We start from the raw sequence: 14,740 nt of genomic DNA on the forward strand, positions 1-14,740 counted from the left end.
TTGAGTCTCAGATCTGTACCTCTGAAACAAATAATGCAATATATGTTAAGAAAAAAAAAAGAAGAAGAAGAAGGTAGCGGGAGGGGAAGAATGAAGGGGGGGAAATCGGAGGGGTAGACGAACCATGAGAGACGATGGACTCTGAAAAACAAACAGGGTTCTAGAAGGGAGGGGGGTGGGGGGATGGGTTAGCCTGGTGGTGGGTATTGAGGAGGGCACATTCTGCATGGAGCACTGGGTGTTATGCACAAACAATGAATCATGGAACACTTCATCTAAAACTAATGATGTAATGTATGGGGATTAACATAAGAATAAAAATTTAAAAAAAAATTATTATAAAGATAAAAAAAAAAAAAATGGAAAGAATCCCTGTTGGATATGGGTACATTTCAGGAAATTGAGATGGAACTTTCCAGAAAAAAGATGTTTGTCACCCCTGAAGATGCAACCCTATTGAGATAACTCAGTGTGAGGTGAGGGGATCCAGTAGTCTAAAGCCTGAGAGCAAAGTTCCAACCCACTAGGACCAGGATAAAATAAAAGGGGGGGGGCGCATTGGGAGTTACTTCAGTTCAAAGAGTATAGGGCAGGTTAATAATACATATATTAAAATTAAGAACAGACTAGACGAGAGAAAGAAAAACAACTACCAGAAACACTCTAAAATGGTATTGCCCACTATCTTAATAACTTTTTTGCTAGGACCAAGCCAAAAATATAATGTTTTTCTTACATTTCTGGAAAGGCATTTGCCTCCCTTTCAATAGACAAGCCTCCCCATTTCCCTAAACAAGCCAGAAAATCCATACACTCATGAATGGGTGCAGGGTTGCTTCAGTGGTATAATAGCAGCATTCTGTGAAATGAATCCCTCTTTGCTCATCTTAGTTTATGCCTAGAACATGTTGCTGGCACATGGTGAGCCAGAAACATACTCAGAGATACTTTATTTCATCAGATTATCTCTTTTGGAGAGTACTGGGATCAAAACATCAATGGATACAAGATTTGTTGGCATGGCAGAAGGAGCAAAACTGAATTTTTCACTAAAACCTGTGATTTGTATCACCTTTAACAAGGGGATAATTGCTTCTCTAATTATAATTGAGCTATTTCTCATAGGAGTTTAATTGGAGGAAGAGGGCACAATGCTCAACTTATTGACCCAGTTGTGCTTAGAAACCGTCATCTTATTTATCAACATTTGCATTTCTAATTAGCGAGTGGGAAAATATGGGTTGAAGGGCAAAAGAATAGATTATTTTGCTGAGTTTAGTCTTGATAAACAGGGAACAGATTTTTTTTTTTTTTAAGCTACTACTGCCAGGGCAAAAAGCTGCCGGCAGCTGGAGGCTCCGCCAAATGTGCAGCATCAGGTGGCACTCCATCCAATTGATTATTAATATGGCTGCTGAACATTTTGTTTCATGAGAGGCGTGCATGTTTCACTGCCGTTCCCTCATAACCGGAACTTCACGTTGATGCATTTCCATGCAGGTGCATTGTCTTCCGAGCTGTGCTTTATATTCTCTGCAGGCAAAAGAGCTTTAGAGAGGAAAGAAGAGTTTGAATACAAATCTGGGGAGAGATACTGCTTTCAGTGCCCAGTAAGATCTGGTGGAGCTTTTCCTAGCATGGGTGTAGCAACAGGAAGGGGTTTTTATTACGAGCTGATTATCAGCCTTCCAAACAGTTTTGCAAGAGCATTACGTTCCCAGAGTAGTAGTCAGCTTGCAAGCTTTGCATTGGTTCAGTCAACAGTTGTCAGCGTCACTTCTTTATCATGGTTACCCCATGTGTTTTTCTTCCAATATCTGCCTCTAATAGTTATACACAGAGATCACCAGAAGCCCAAATAGCCATGTAAACCACGTTAAAAATAATAATGAAGTTAAATGATGCCAACATCAATTCTTAAAAAAAAAACAGTAAGAAATTATAAACCCTTTCTGGACTCCTAACACATTTGGGGCTTCACTGGAGCACATACATAGTGGTTCCTTTGAGCTGTAGTACAACATGCACTCTTTATTTTTTTAGTCATTAATCCCTTGATTCAAGAAATATTTGTTATCTACTCACTGTGTGCTGGATACTTTTCTAGTATCCAGGAGATGCAAGTCAGCCAAAGTCCCTAATGAGTTAAAGAAAAAAGGACTAAACAGGAATAGAAATAAATGGTCAAGATACTGTCCTGCAATTGCAAATGAAAGGAAGTAAGGCAAGGTCATTTTGAGAGGTTGATGGTTGCTGGGGATGGGAAGTCACTTTCAAGTCAAGGAGAATCTATCTGTGGAGGCACGATCCGACCTGAGGTCTGAGTGACAGGAGAGAGCCGGTCGTGAAAAGATTTGGGTCAGGACGTTCCAGGCGGGGGGAGCAAAATACCCTCAGAAGGAGTGGATGTGGCTATAGACTGAAAAAGGACCAGTAGCTCAGAGACATATGTCGTGAAGCCGTGAGGAGGGCAGGAAGACCTTCAGTCAGAGGCAGGAGGACAAGTTTGTGGATTAACAGACATGGTAAGTAGCCTGGATGGATCTCTGAACACAGGAAAAGCCGTTGGAGATTTTAAGTACGGAAGTGTCATGTTGGGATATATATGTTTTTCAAAGATCATTCTCCCTGCTGCGTGGAAAATTGATTTTCACAGTATAAGAATGAAAGCAGGGATCCATCTAGGGGACCTTGCCTTAACACAAGCAAGAGAAAATGGTTGTTTGTCTTAAGGTAGAAGTAAAAGAGATGGAGAAATAAAAGGGGTATGATACTTTAATTTCTGTGGGGATAAAAAATTCTGAACATGATTTTTAGAAAAACTTGATTTTATTCAATGAATAAAACCTAGAACCAATTTGGTCTTTCGGGAGAAAGGGAGATCTTCCAGGCTAAAGTGCAGCAGATCCACTAGAGTGAGCTTTTCTTAGATGGCCTAAAATCAGCGATCAACAGGCCTTAGCTGTTTTCGAAGATAATCTCTCTCAGTGGCGCTTGAGCACGAGGCAATGACCTAAATTGTGTCTTTAATCACAGGGCAAGATGGTCTTTTATTTCTATGACCCTTATCTCTTAAGAAAAGTATATGTTTCTTCAATCAATTCTCTTGCTTTGGAATTTCTTTCAGTGAGTCTCTCCATATGCCTAGAAGCACTATTTACTGTAAACTCACTGGGGGTGAGAAATGGCAATCCTAGAGAGCAGAAAGCCAATAATTTCTAATGGTGGCCAGACTTTGTAAGAGTCCCACTTCTACTTGGTACATAAGAAGAAATGCTGGGAGATCCTTATCCCTAAAGGCAAATTTGTAGTAAAGACTGGTTAGGAACTAACCATGGACTCGTCAATTTATGGTTCCTTTGCCCTGAAAAATTAGCATTTTAAGAACATTTCAGTGCCATTTTGCTCCCTTGGAAGAAATTATTAGATATAGTCGTTCTACTTTGGGCATTTTAGGTGGTTGTCACTATTAGTTAATTTAATAGTTCATTAGGTCATTGTGCTTTTATCTTCTCATAGTTGAACTTAGGCTTTAGGAATGGAAGTTTTCAGATTTCAAGACAAGCTTGCCTCCGCAGTGTGGTCTGTGTACATTCAGCTCTCAAAAGCAATGAGCCAGACATATGTGCAATTAAGGAGTGTTTCCTCAATAGGAAAACAAATTCCTTTCTTAGCAAATCCCTTCCCTTTGCAGAAGTTACAACTGAGCAAAATGTCACTACATTTTCCACTTGCTTTTTTTAATTCTTTGGCTTTTTTTTTTTTTACAATTGTCTAAAGATACAATTTAAACATGCTTGAAGACCAACACTTTTTTTAAAGCATAAAAACACACTTCCTTTCACAAACCCATTGAAACGTACAAAATATTTTGGACAGTAGTCAACACAGAAGTGAATAAGCGTCTTACTTCATTGCAAATCTGACAAGCAAATGGATACATAAACAAAGTAGCCTCTATTCTTGACAATAGAGAACATCTGCAACAATATCTCCACAATAGTTATGGGGGTGGTAGGAGGTGGAGGGCGAAAGTGCGCGTCATTGTGCACACTTTTTTTTTAATGGCCTTTTGCTTCTTGTTTTTTAAGGCACTTTTTAGCCACAACTTTTACGGGTAAAGAACATTTGTTTGCGTCCTATAATGAAGACTTTCTTAGTCATGCAAGGGATGGTGAGAAACTGTTGCCACTGTGAGAAATCAAAAGAAAATAATTCTGGGATTTCAAACTCTGGAGCAATTGGAGCCAACCCCTACCTGGTAAAAGTCTCCAGAAGGCTATTAGCTATGGACATTTTTCTTAGAATTGCCAAGACCTTACTATTCAAAGTGTGATGCATAGATTATCTGTATTGACATGACCTGGGAACTTCATAGAAAGGCAGAATCTCAAGCCGCACCCCAGGCTACTTAATCAAAATCTGCATTTTAGCAAGAACATTAGAACCAGTCTACATGCAGTACTGGTTTTCCAGCGAAGATGCACATTGGGATCACCTGGGAATTGGTAGGATGTGCAGCCTGGCTATCAAGATTTTTAATAGCTCCCCCGGTGATTTTAAAATGCAACAAAGTTTGAGAACCACTGGTCTAAAGGGCAGGGTTAAAACAAACAAATACAGGAAAAACTTCAAACTTGTCACTTCTAAACCAGTCAGTAAAAGTTGGCAGACTCCCAGCTTCCAGCCAATGCTCCTTCTAGAAGCTTGGCTTGGCTCAGTTTTTTATTTTGATAATCACCCCATAATTGCTTCTCCCATTTGTTTGATTAATGTACCTGCATCCGACGACGCTGGGCTGAATCTCCATTCTCTTAGGTGTACACACTCTTCCTAATTCTGTTGTATCATTCTCAGTCTCGGTATTCTGACTCAAGGGGCTCCAGTTTGAGTTCAACAGAGTAGGCTTTTCTGATGGATGTGGGTTTTTCTAGCTAATGGCTGCTAGACTCACTTTTCATGTTGGGTGGTATGTGGCCGTTTCTCTCTGTTAATTAGAACAAATGTGCCAATTATGTTAATGTTTCTCCAGATATCAATCAGTGAATAATTAGACACAACACATCTGTCTTTCACAGGGGAGTAGAATAGGAAAGAAAGCTTCAAGGTGTTTTGTTCTTTATTATTGACGTATATGATTAGACAGTTCCTTAACCAATCACATTGTTAACAAGTTCATGAATCTAAAGGGAAAAGGGTGCCAGTAGCTACTTGAGGGGAAAGCTGAGCACCTCTCATTGTTAGCAATTTTATGACCAAAGTCCAACTATCTCTAAAAAGATCTCTGTAAAGAATTTAATTGATCTCTCCTTCCTTTTTTTTTTTTTTTCATTTCACTGTCCTATCAGTAAAATGCAGGTATGTCATTTTCCCTGAAGTACAAAAAGAAACAAGTTCTTAAGTAGAAGTATTTAAAATTCTCATGGGACGCCTGAGTGGCTCAGTCTGTTAAGCGGCTGCCTTCGGCCCAGGTCATGATCCCAGGGTCCTGGGATCGAGTCCCACATCAGGCTCATCGCTCAGCGGGGAGCCTGCTTCTCCCTCTCTGTCCCTCTGCTTGTGCTCTCTCTGTCAAATAAAATCTTTAAAAAAAAAAAAAAGAAGTATTTAAAATTCTCAAAAAGAACTCAGCTTTATTGATAGAAAAGATCACACTGAAAGAAATCACAAAACTCAGCCTATAGGGTTATGTTGAAGGTGTTGTAAAGATGTAAATCATGATCAGATTTATAATTTGTTATACTTTCTGCTTATGTGTCTCCATGAACCTTAACTTTGGAGCCTTCTGATTATGAGAAAAATTATTTTGCTTCTGTTGTTTTATTGGCATTTGTGGCCCGTACGTGACATGGTTTTACAGAGATGGAGTTTAGCCAAATTATTTCCTAATACAAGTAATGCTTCTACCCTTGTGTTGATTCCGGCAGTATGGAGAAGAGACATATGAAACCAACACATGAGTCTTCCTGAAGGTAGTCAAAGCATATTCTTGAGATGCTTTTACATAAAGTTTTTTGTTTAGTGTAAAGTATATACACTCTAGCAAATATGGATCATGTTCCTAATGTCTAATAATATTCAACTATGTACTTTTATCATCTAACGGTAAAACACCATCACTGTTATGGTCTATATTACTGTGGTTTCAAATATATTGTCTCCATTGTTCTTTCAGAAACAGTCGGTCAGAAAATGAGAATGGAATTTGTTTTTATTATGTTCAATTAGCCAGCATATAGTACATCATCAGTTTTTGTTGTGTATTCAACGATTCCTTAGTTGTGGATGACACCCAGTGCTCAGAATGGAATTTAGTTTGTAAATTATTTCTTCTTACCGTGGCACTGATTTGCTTAAACAAAATGTAGAAACGACTGAGAGCAAACATTTACTATATTTGGAAATAGTTATGATTGCTAATACTAGTTAGTGCCAGGCATTCCTAAAAAGTCCCTGATATATGCATCATCCTGGGATATGTTCTTTTTGCCCAGGGAGTTGGAAGGGATGAGGCAACAAGGAAAAAAGTTCATGGTTGTTGATTTATTTTTATTACATCATTTTGTCCAAATATTTGTGTTTTATTTTTTAATAGTAAAACATGAACATAGTTAGGCTTTACACGATTTTAGTAGCAAACCATGAAACAAATTACTAAAGATAGATAATGTTTGGAAAATAATTATTTTGTGTAAATGAGTCCCCCCACTTTACTCTTAACATTAGAAGTTTGGGGCTCTGTCTTAGGTAGCTTAGCTTTTATGCTGCTTAATTAGAAAGAGGGGACGGGGGTGAATAAAGGTGAGAAATGAGTGTGGGAAGTCAAGATTAAACTGGAGATTATAATTTATCCCATATTTAATGATAAGCTATGAATGGATAATCCACTGGGAATGGTACTCCACATTTCTCTGCCTTTGCTGATGATATAAATCAAAACTTAAATTTAAACTGAAGAACAAAGTTTTTAGGGGGGAGAGTTGAAGCATGAGGTTGTTGAATGCTGAAACGGCTGTTCAGAAAAGGTTGTGCAAGCCCAAGCCCTTGACAAATGATCTCCATGTTTTGCTGCAAAACCTTTTTTTTTCCCTGACAGCACTTATATAGCCAATAGTTCTGAATTTTATAAAATATCAGTAACAGTAAAGCTATAAAATCATGCATCTAGGAGCCATAAAAAAAAGTTGATTCTTAAATCACACCACACACAGGAAAGGATGGCAGTTTTATACATCTTTTCTGGGAACACACAATATGGGGTCAATATGCTCTAGTCCTGAAACTTATAATCAAATTGGGATTCATTCATCTTCATTAATAAAATTATGTTGGTGTTTTGAGAACTCTCTGCCAGACTGAAGACATCAATGGAACTGAAAGACCCAACTGTTGGAGGGATTTCTAAACATTTTATCTTCCTAGAAGAGCTGGGAACCAGTTCTTATATAGGAAGGCTAGAAATATGGCCTCTCTTCTGGTACATACACTAGAAGGGATTGAGGCTGTAAACAAGGGGAAACTTTCCTCACTGGGAGAGTTGTATGAATGAAGACTCATAAACTAATACCAATAGCCCTATGCAGTGGAAAATTGAAAGATTTCTCCCAGTTCTTGTTTTTTTTCCTGATTAGTATTATGAATATGAAGATATGTACTTCTTAATAGAGACACTAAGGGACACTGAATCATCAACATTTAAAATACACTTATGCAGATATAACTCTGTTTGGGGTATAAACTCAGTCTTGGAAAAGAAGCAATTAAATTAGAGTTATTGCCTGCCTCCTAATTCCAGGTGCTTTCCCTTCCGTATCTCATTAAATCCTCCTACAACACTGGGAGGGATAGTCCTTCCCTCTGTACCCGTGAGCATCGTGCTTCTGGGAGCTTCCAGCCTGCACAGGCTGCAAACTTAGCAAGTAGGAGGACCGGGCTACAGAGCCAAGTCTGGCAACTCCAAAGTCCATATTTTTCCTATAACAACAACAACAACAAAAAAGTTTTATTGAGTGTATGTTTTGGAAATTCAGTTCATTAAAATGACATAAATTGTGTGTAGCCTTATTTGATTGATTTTCATGAGTTAATCAGATAGTATCCGGCCAAAGATGTCTTTTGGGGAGAAGTCATTTATTTAAAAAGAGTTAGATCATCTCATCAGTTTTCCAAAAGCAGAATAAACATGTTGATTTGTGTTATTTGTTGTTATTATCTACACACACTTCATTAAGAAAATGGAAATTTTAGAATGTGAAAGAAAAATTAAACTCAACTTCTGGTCCATTTTTCTTAGAATATCTCAATGATTTTTAAACATACTTCATTTGGTGATGTTCAAGAAATTTTTTCAAAATATTTTGCTAAAATGAAATTAATTGGTATGATTGAGATATATATATTCATTCCCAGGTCACATTTTTTTGTTTGTTTGTTTGCTTGTTTATCACAGTACTTGCTCTTAGTTCTGTGACAAGCAGTACTTTGCAGTACTTAGAAGTCCTATTTCAACTTCTAGAAATCAAAATTTATGCATTGCTAAGAATCTAACATTTTGATTGTCTGCAACTTTAGATGTCATAATTATTAAATATTTTGTCTAATTTCTAGCACCTGCAATAATCCTCAGTGCATATTAGCTATTCAATGGATACTCAGGGAGTAAACTAATTTTAGGTAGATCCTACTGACTTATATTTTCCTGTGCATTCATGTCTTTGTTTCTTCTCTCTGAATGTGGCTACATATCTCAATTAAGGGAATGCTTCTTTACATACACTTTCCACTTTTTAGTAGTGGTTTTATTTTCTATATGGGTACTCATTCATGCCTTTGTTCATATATTCATTCATTCATCTATTCTTTCACCACACTTCAGCCATGAAGGCTTTATTTCTGCTTCTCAAATAGTGACTTTTGTAATTGCTCTTCCCTGTACCTGGAACACTCTGGCTCAGTATGATTGGCTCTTTCTAGATATTCATGTTCTAGTGATTAGTCAGCTCTGCAGAGAGGTCTTCCCTGTCATCTAAAACAAGAGTCAGCAAACTATAGCCTGCTGGCCAAATACAGCCCACCACCTGTTTTTGTAAATAAAGTTTTATTGGAACACAACCATGCTCGTTCATTTACATATTGTCTGTGCCTACAGTTTAGAAACCTTGGTGCACAAAACCTTAAATACTTAGTATATTACCCTTTACAGAAAATGTTTTCTGACTCCAGATCTAAAACACTGTATGGCACTGATTATTTTTTCTAGCCCTAAGGACCATTGAAATTATCCCGTATATTTATATTGTTTATATATTGCCTTCTCTCTTGGGAATCACTTGGAGGGCAGACTTTGGTTTATTGATGCATCCCGGGTACCAGGAATAGTGAGGTCACCTAGTAGATACTCAGCAAATATTAATTGGATAAACAATAAATAACATTTTGAACATCTCTGCTAGGATACTGTGCTAGATACTGTGAACACAAAACTAAACATATATATTCAGATATCCACATATATATTCAGAGATGTATCACGTTGGAGATATCATATACACATAAGTAATCATGCTCTCAAGAACTCCCAGGCACAAACTTTACACATATCATTACAGTACAGTGTGATAAATGGTTTGATAAGATTGCTTCTGCTGCACATAAAAGGAAAACAGACAAAAAGTGTTTCAGAATGAAGGTGTCTTTTGAGGTGAATATTGAAGAATGGGTAGAATTCTCTCAGCAGAAAAGGAGGAGAAAGGCATTCTGGGTAGAGTGACGGAAAATGCAATGAGTGGCCATGTTAGTGTTGATCACACGCTAAGGAAACTTCAGAAAGTTCAGTATGTCCAGAGAGTGGTATTAAGTGATCAAGGTGAAACTAAAGCAATAACTGAGGACACTTGTAAAAGATTTCATGTGAAGTTTGGATTTTAACCTAGAAACAATGACACAATAAAGAACATTTTAATTGAAGCTACTGTTTTTAAGATTTATTTTTTAGTAAGAATTATTGGAATTAAAATAGTATCACAGTACTTAAGAGTAGGGGTAGAGAAGAAAGGAAGCCAGGTTTGAACAAACATTCTAGGCACCATCCATAACTGAATAGAATAGTTTTTGAAGAAAGGCACAAGGATTCCTGTAAGCTCTGAGTTTAGGACTGGCAGGATAACGACTCCATAATTAAACAGAAAATCAGGAGGACCACATTTATAGAGAGAGGAATGACGTGAGGAGATACTGAGATCAATTCAATACCTGTTCTGCATTTCGTATTTATTGAGCATTCAGTTGGAGTTATCGAGAAAGTAATTGAAAATCTGAATGGAGTTGAATGAACATTAGGACTGGAGTTAATGATTTTTGAGTGAACAGCCATGAGTGTGAAGAAGATCACCAGTGCATATAGGCCAGTGGTTTGCACACCTGGCTGCGCATTAGCATTACCTGAGGAGCTTTTAAAAACACCAAGGCCTGAGGCACCTGGGTGGCTCAGTCGTTAAGCGTCTGCCTTCGGCTCAGGTCATGATCCCAAGGCCCTGGGATCGAGCCCCGCATCGGGCTCCCTGCTCCAGGGGAAGCCTGCTTCTCCCTCTCCCACTCCCCCTGCTTGTGTTCCCTCTCTCGCTATCTCTCTCTCTGTCAAATAAATAAATAAAATCTTAAAAAAAAAAAAACAAAACAAGGCCTGGGCCCTTCATATGCCCAATTCAATCAGAACCGCTGCAGGTGAGGCCCGGGCAGGAGCAGGTCTTAAAACCTCCCTAGGTGATCAACGCTATAAAGTTAAAAGGAGAGAAAATGAAAGAGAGAGCCCTGCGGAGGACAGTGTGAACTATGGTGGATAAATTAAAGGGACCAGGGAAAGAGGTTTGAGAAAGAACAGCTAATCACATGATACAAGAGTGGCATAGGGAAAGACGATGCTGTTGGCTTGTTGGACGAGGCAGCGAGGGAGGTCGCTGGTCACCTCTGAAAGTGCAGTTTGAGTGGTGAGCGTGAATCCAGACAGCTCTAAATTCAAGGGTCAATGGGCAGATGAATAGTGAGGACAGTTTAGCCACCAAGGGAGAGAGGAGATGAAAGTGAGGCTGAGAAGAGCAGGCATGTCACAGAGTAATTTCCTTGTTGGTTGGTTTTTAGGATGGACAGGGGACATGTGCGTGTTTGTGGGTGACCTGACACGGAAGGAAGGAAGAGCTTTGAGAAGAGTTTATATCTTTTGGCCTTATATGGTCTGTTTAAAAAAAAAAAAAAAAAAAAGACCTATGTCATCTGCTTAGATTAAGGAAGATCACAAAAAATATTGAGTAATATGTTGATGACCTGGGGCCTCAAGAAGTCAGAGGGGGACAAAGTGAGCAGTGAGTGCAGCTCCTGAGTGCAGATTCTATGAGGCGGAGGTGGGAATTGGTCTCGCAAGTGGGGCAAACGCCTTCTGCAGAAACTTGCTCCTTTTCCCATTTCCTAACATTTTTCACTAGAGGAAGATGACCTTATTTGTGTTTGCCTTTTCTTGATTGAATGTTGAACAAGGTCTCACAATATGAAGATTGCCCTTTACAGAACTATCTCACATTGCTCAGCATCCTTGCCACGGAGCACGTTGCTTAAGAAAATAACAGACCACAGAGTGTTCAGTTAGATTTAACACAGGTGAGTCATAGCATATGGATATGTGCACATAGGAGGTTTTTCTAGGGATAGAATTTGATGGAATGCTGTTAGGTAAAAAATGTGCACATTAAAAACATTTTAAGTATCTTTCATTTTGCACTAGATATTCCTTTCGCTTATTAAACTTAAATTTTAATTTATAAAAGTCTTTGAACCTAGTAAAGGCATTAAATCAGATAGTGTTTTATTATCACCTATCATGTTCAGGGACCCATTAGTGGCATATTAGGGCCTCCTTCCATTTTGATGAATGCCAAGAATTGTAATGACCTGATTTGCTAAAGAGTTTGTCACCCTGTCATTGTAGTCCCTTACTATCTCAAATACCACACGAATCCTCCCAATTAGTTTGCACCTGACTTGTGCCACCCTAGAGCCTTTTATACCCTCATACGATGTATCTTGGGAAGATTGGGATGCAGGAGATGCCTTCATTTTGAAAAGTAGAGGACACGTTTTCAGGGCAATCGGTTTTAGGATGAAGTGTATATGGAAGTTAAAGATATAAATACAGATTCCCTTAAATATGTTTTTGTTTGTGTACCCCTTAGAAAATTTTTGCATATTGTTGGTTACTTGATTTCCAGTTTGAAATCCATGTGCCTTCAAACTCTTATTTATTTATTTATTTATTTATTTATTTATTTATTTTTAAAGATTTTATTTATTTATTTGACAGACAGACACAGCTAGAGAGGGAACCCAAGCAGGGGGAGTGGGAGAGGGAGAAGCAGGCTTCCCGCTGAGCAGGGAGCCTGATGCGGGGCTCGATCCCAGGACCCTGGGATCATGACCTGAGCCAAAGGCAGACGCTTAATGACTCAGCCACCCAGGCGCCCCTCAGACTCTTCTTTAAACTGAAAATAGTTTTCCCTTAGTCATTTATATGCCAAGTTTGGTAATATTTTATATGGTTTAGATCAAGATGTTATTTCTCAGGTCATTTGCATATAAAGAGAAACTTGTAAGGATGGGATTAAAAACTAGCCCCTCCTAAAGACATTTCAAGTCACTGCCAAAAATTGAGGTGCATCTTTCAAGAACAAGGATTCTTTCCTGATGCGCCTGAAGTCAAAGTGCACCCACCCAGTCGTAGTGTTGGCTCTGACAGTGAACCTGTGTTTGTCCTGTAAGAGTGAGCAGGGTGGTGGTAATAACTGTTTCCCTACAGAGCGCTAGCTAGAGGCTAGCCCGGGTCCATGTCCTGGCGTAACTAACATGTTCTTGCTGTCCCGGCTTCTTCTAGCTACCACCACATGATCTGGAGCCCCCTCCATGGATGCTCATGTCTGTAGCTCTATGGTGGCTTCCTCCAGGTTCTTGCTTTAATAGGCAAACAAGAGCCCAGGGCTCAGGCAGTCCAGCATCCAGATCTGCGCTCCTTCTCGAGCTTTGTAAGCCTGCACCGGTTCCTCTCTCTGAACTTCATTCTCCTCATCTGAAAAATGGGTCTATACATACCTCCCTCACAGAACAGCTGTGAGGAATACAGATTATGTATCTAAAGGACCTAGCTCAGTGCCTGAAATACCCCATACCAGCTCATTGTTTTCTGTTTTTTCACTCCTCGCCAACACATTTCATCCTTCTCACCCCATTCCCTGCCCTCCCAATTTCAGTGCAAGGAAAATGTTTTGTTTTGGAACTCTTTCTTAAACCAGGTCATGATTCACATTAGGGACCACAGGGCACCCTCTCCCCCTCCAGAATACATTCCCTACTTCTGCCACCCTAAAGCTTGCAGTTGTACCATAACCACAGCATGAGCCATCATATCTACCTTTCCTTTCCTATTTGACCGGTCCAGCTGCCCCAGAATCTTTTCTGTGTGAAGAGAAAGAGAAACAGAGAAGAGAGCTCAGGATAGTCACTCCTGAACTTGGGGTCATAGTGAGAGCAGGTGACCAGAAGGAAATTCCCTCTCTTGGGAACCTAGATAAATGTGTTAAATCCAAAGATGTGTTTGCTATTGTCTGGGGGTGGAGGTGGGGTAGAGACTGATGTCATTAAAAGAACAAGTGATGACCATTTTATGTTATCTATTCTTCACTCCCCGCCCCCCCCCCACGCACACAAATAGGTAGCTTGGAATTCTAAGTGCATAATCAAATTTGGGGGCTATACAGGTCCAGATAGTAAAAACAAGAAACGGCTTATTACTAAAAAGAGAGGGAGAGGGAGAGATTGAGGATAGATTGGACATCATAGGGTATGGAGAAAGAAATGAGTGTGTCCAAAAAAACACATTTCATTAAGTAGACAAATGTAAAATTATTTTCATGTTGTGAGGGTCAAGTTGTTTATGGAAAATAAGAATATGCTTGGAGAATCATTTATTCCTTAGATTCTTTAAGAATCCATTTTCTTTTTTTAGAAGATTAATATTTAGGGGCACCTGGGTGGCTCAGTCATTTAAGCATCCCATTCTAGGTTTTGACTCGGGTCATGATCTCGGTGTTGTGGGATAGAGCCCTGCATTGGGCTCTGCATTCAGTGGAGAATCTGCTTGAGATTCTCTCTCTCTCTCCCTCTCTATCTGCCCCTCACCCCCACTTGTGCCATCTCTCTCTCTCAAATAAATAAAATCTTTTTTTAAAAGAATATTAATATTTAACATGAAAACTTGAAACCCGACCAAGTGGCTAGTTCTCTATTTGGAGCCAGTCAATTTCATGAAACCAGTGTTAAGCTGTTCTTTTTCTTTTCTCTGTATATAATGTACCATATCGAGCTGTAATTGTGACTTAAAAACACATGACAAACGTTTTGAATGTTAAAAGAAGAAAGAACAAGCAATGATGACTAACTTGAAGCAGCAGGAAAACAACTGGGAAACTCAGGTAAAATCAAAAGTATAAAAATGTGGATGGTTTGGGTCTAGGTAAAAGTAATAGTAATATATAAATTGCCTCTCATTTATGCCTTATTATCAAGTACAATAGTGACTATTTCTCAAATTAATCTTGCTAAAATTTTTTTTATTAAAAATCTATTCTACTTATGCCTTTAAAAATTAATCTAGTGTGAGGATTTGCTTATAACCTAAAAGAATTAGAAAATAATATTTATG

The 14,740-nt window shown here is 38.8% G+C and overlaps 1 protein-coding gene across 4 annotated transcripts in view; it reads left to right on the top strand.

The window, feature by feature from the left end:
• UNC5C (unc-5 netrin receptor C) overlaps window positions 1-14,740 on the top strand; it is a 344,990-nt gene that overhangs the window by 254,727 nt on the left and 75,523 nt on the right. Inside the window, exon 1 of one of the 4 annotated variants that reach the window (XM_081812123.1) lies at window positions 12,444-14,510. The exons of the other annotated variants lie outside the window; for them this stretch is intronic. Coding sequence (XP_081668249.1) covers window positions 14,466-14,510 — 45 coding nt within the window. The 5' untranslated portion in view covers window positions 12,444-14,465. Of the gene's footprint in view, window positions 1-12,443; window positions 14,511-14,740 lie in introns of those variants that run through there. 4 annotated transcript variants of the gene reach the window in all.

This window comes from Leptonychotes weddellii, chromosome 2, assembly GCF_054177405.1.
Source record: "Leptonychotes weddellii isolate Sample4059 chromosome 2, ASM5417740v2, whole genome shotgun sequence".
NCBI lineage: Eukaryota > Metazoa > Chordata > Mammalia > Carnivora > Phocidae > Leptonychotes > Leptonychotes weddellii.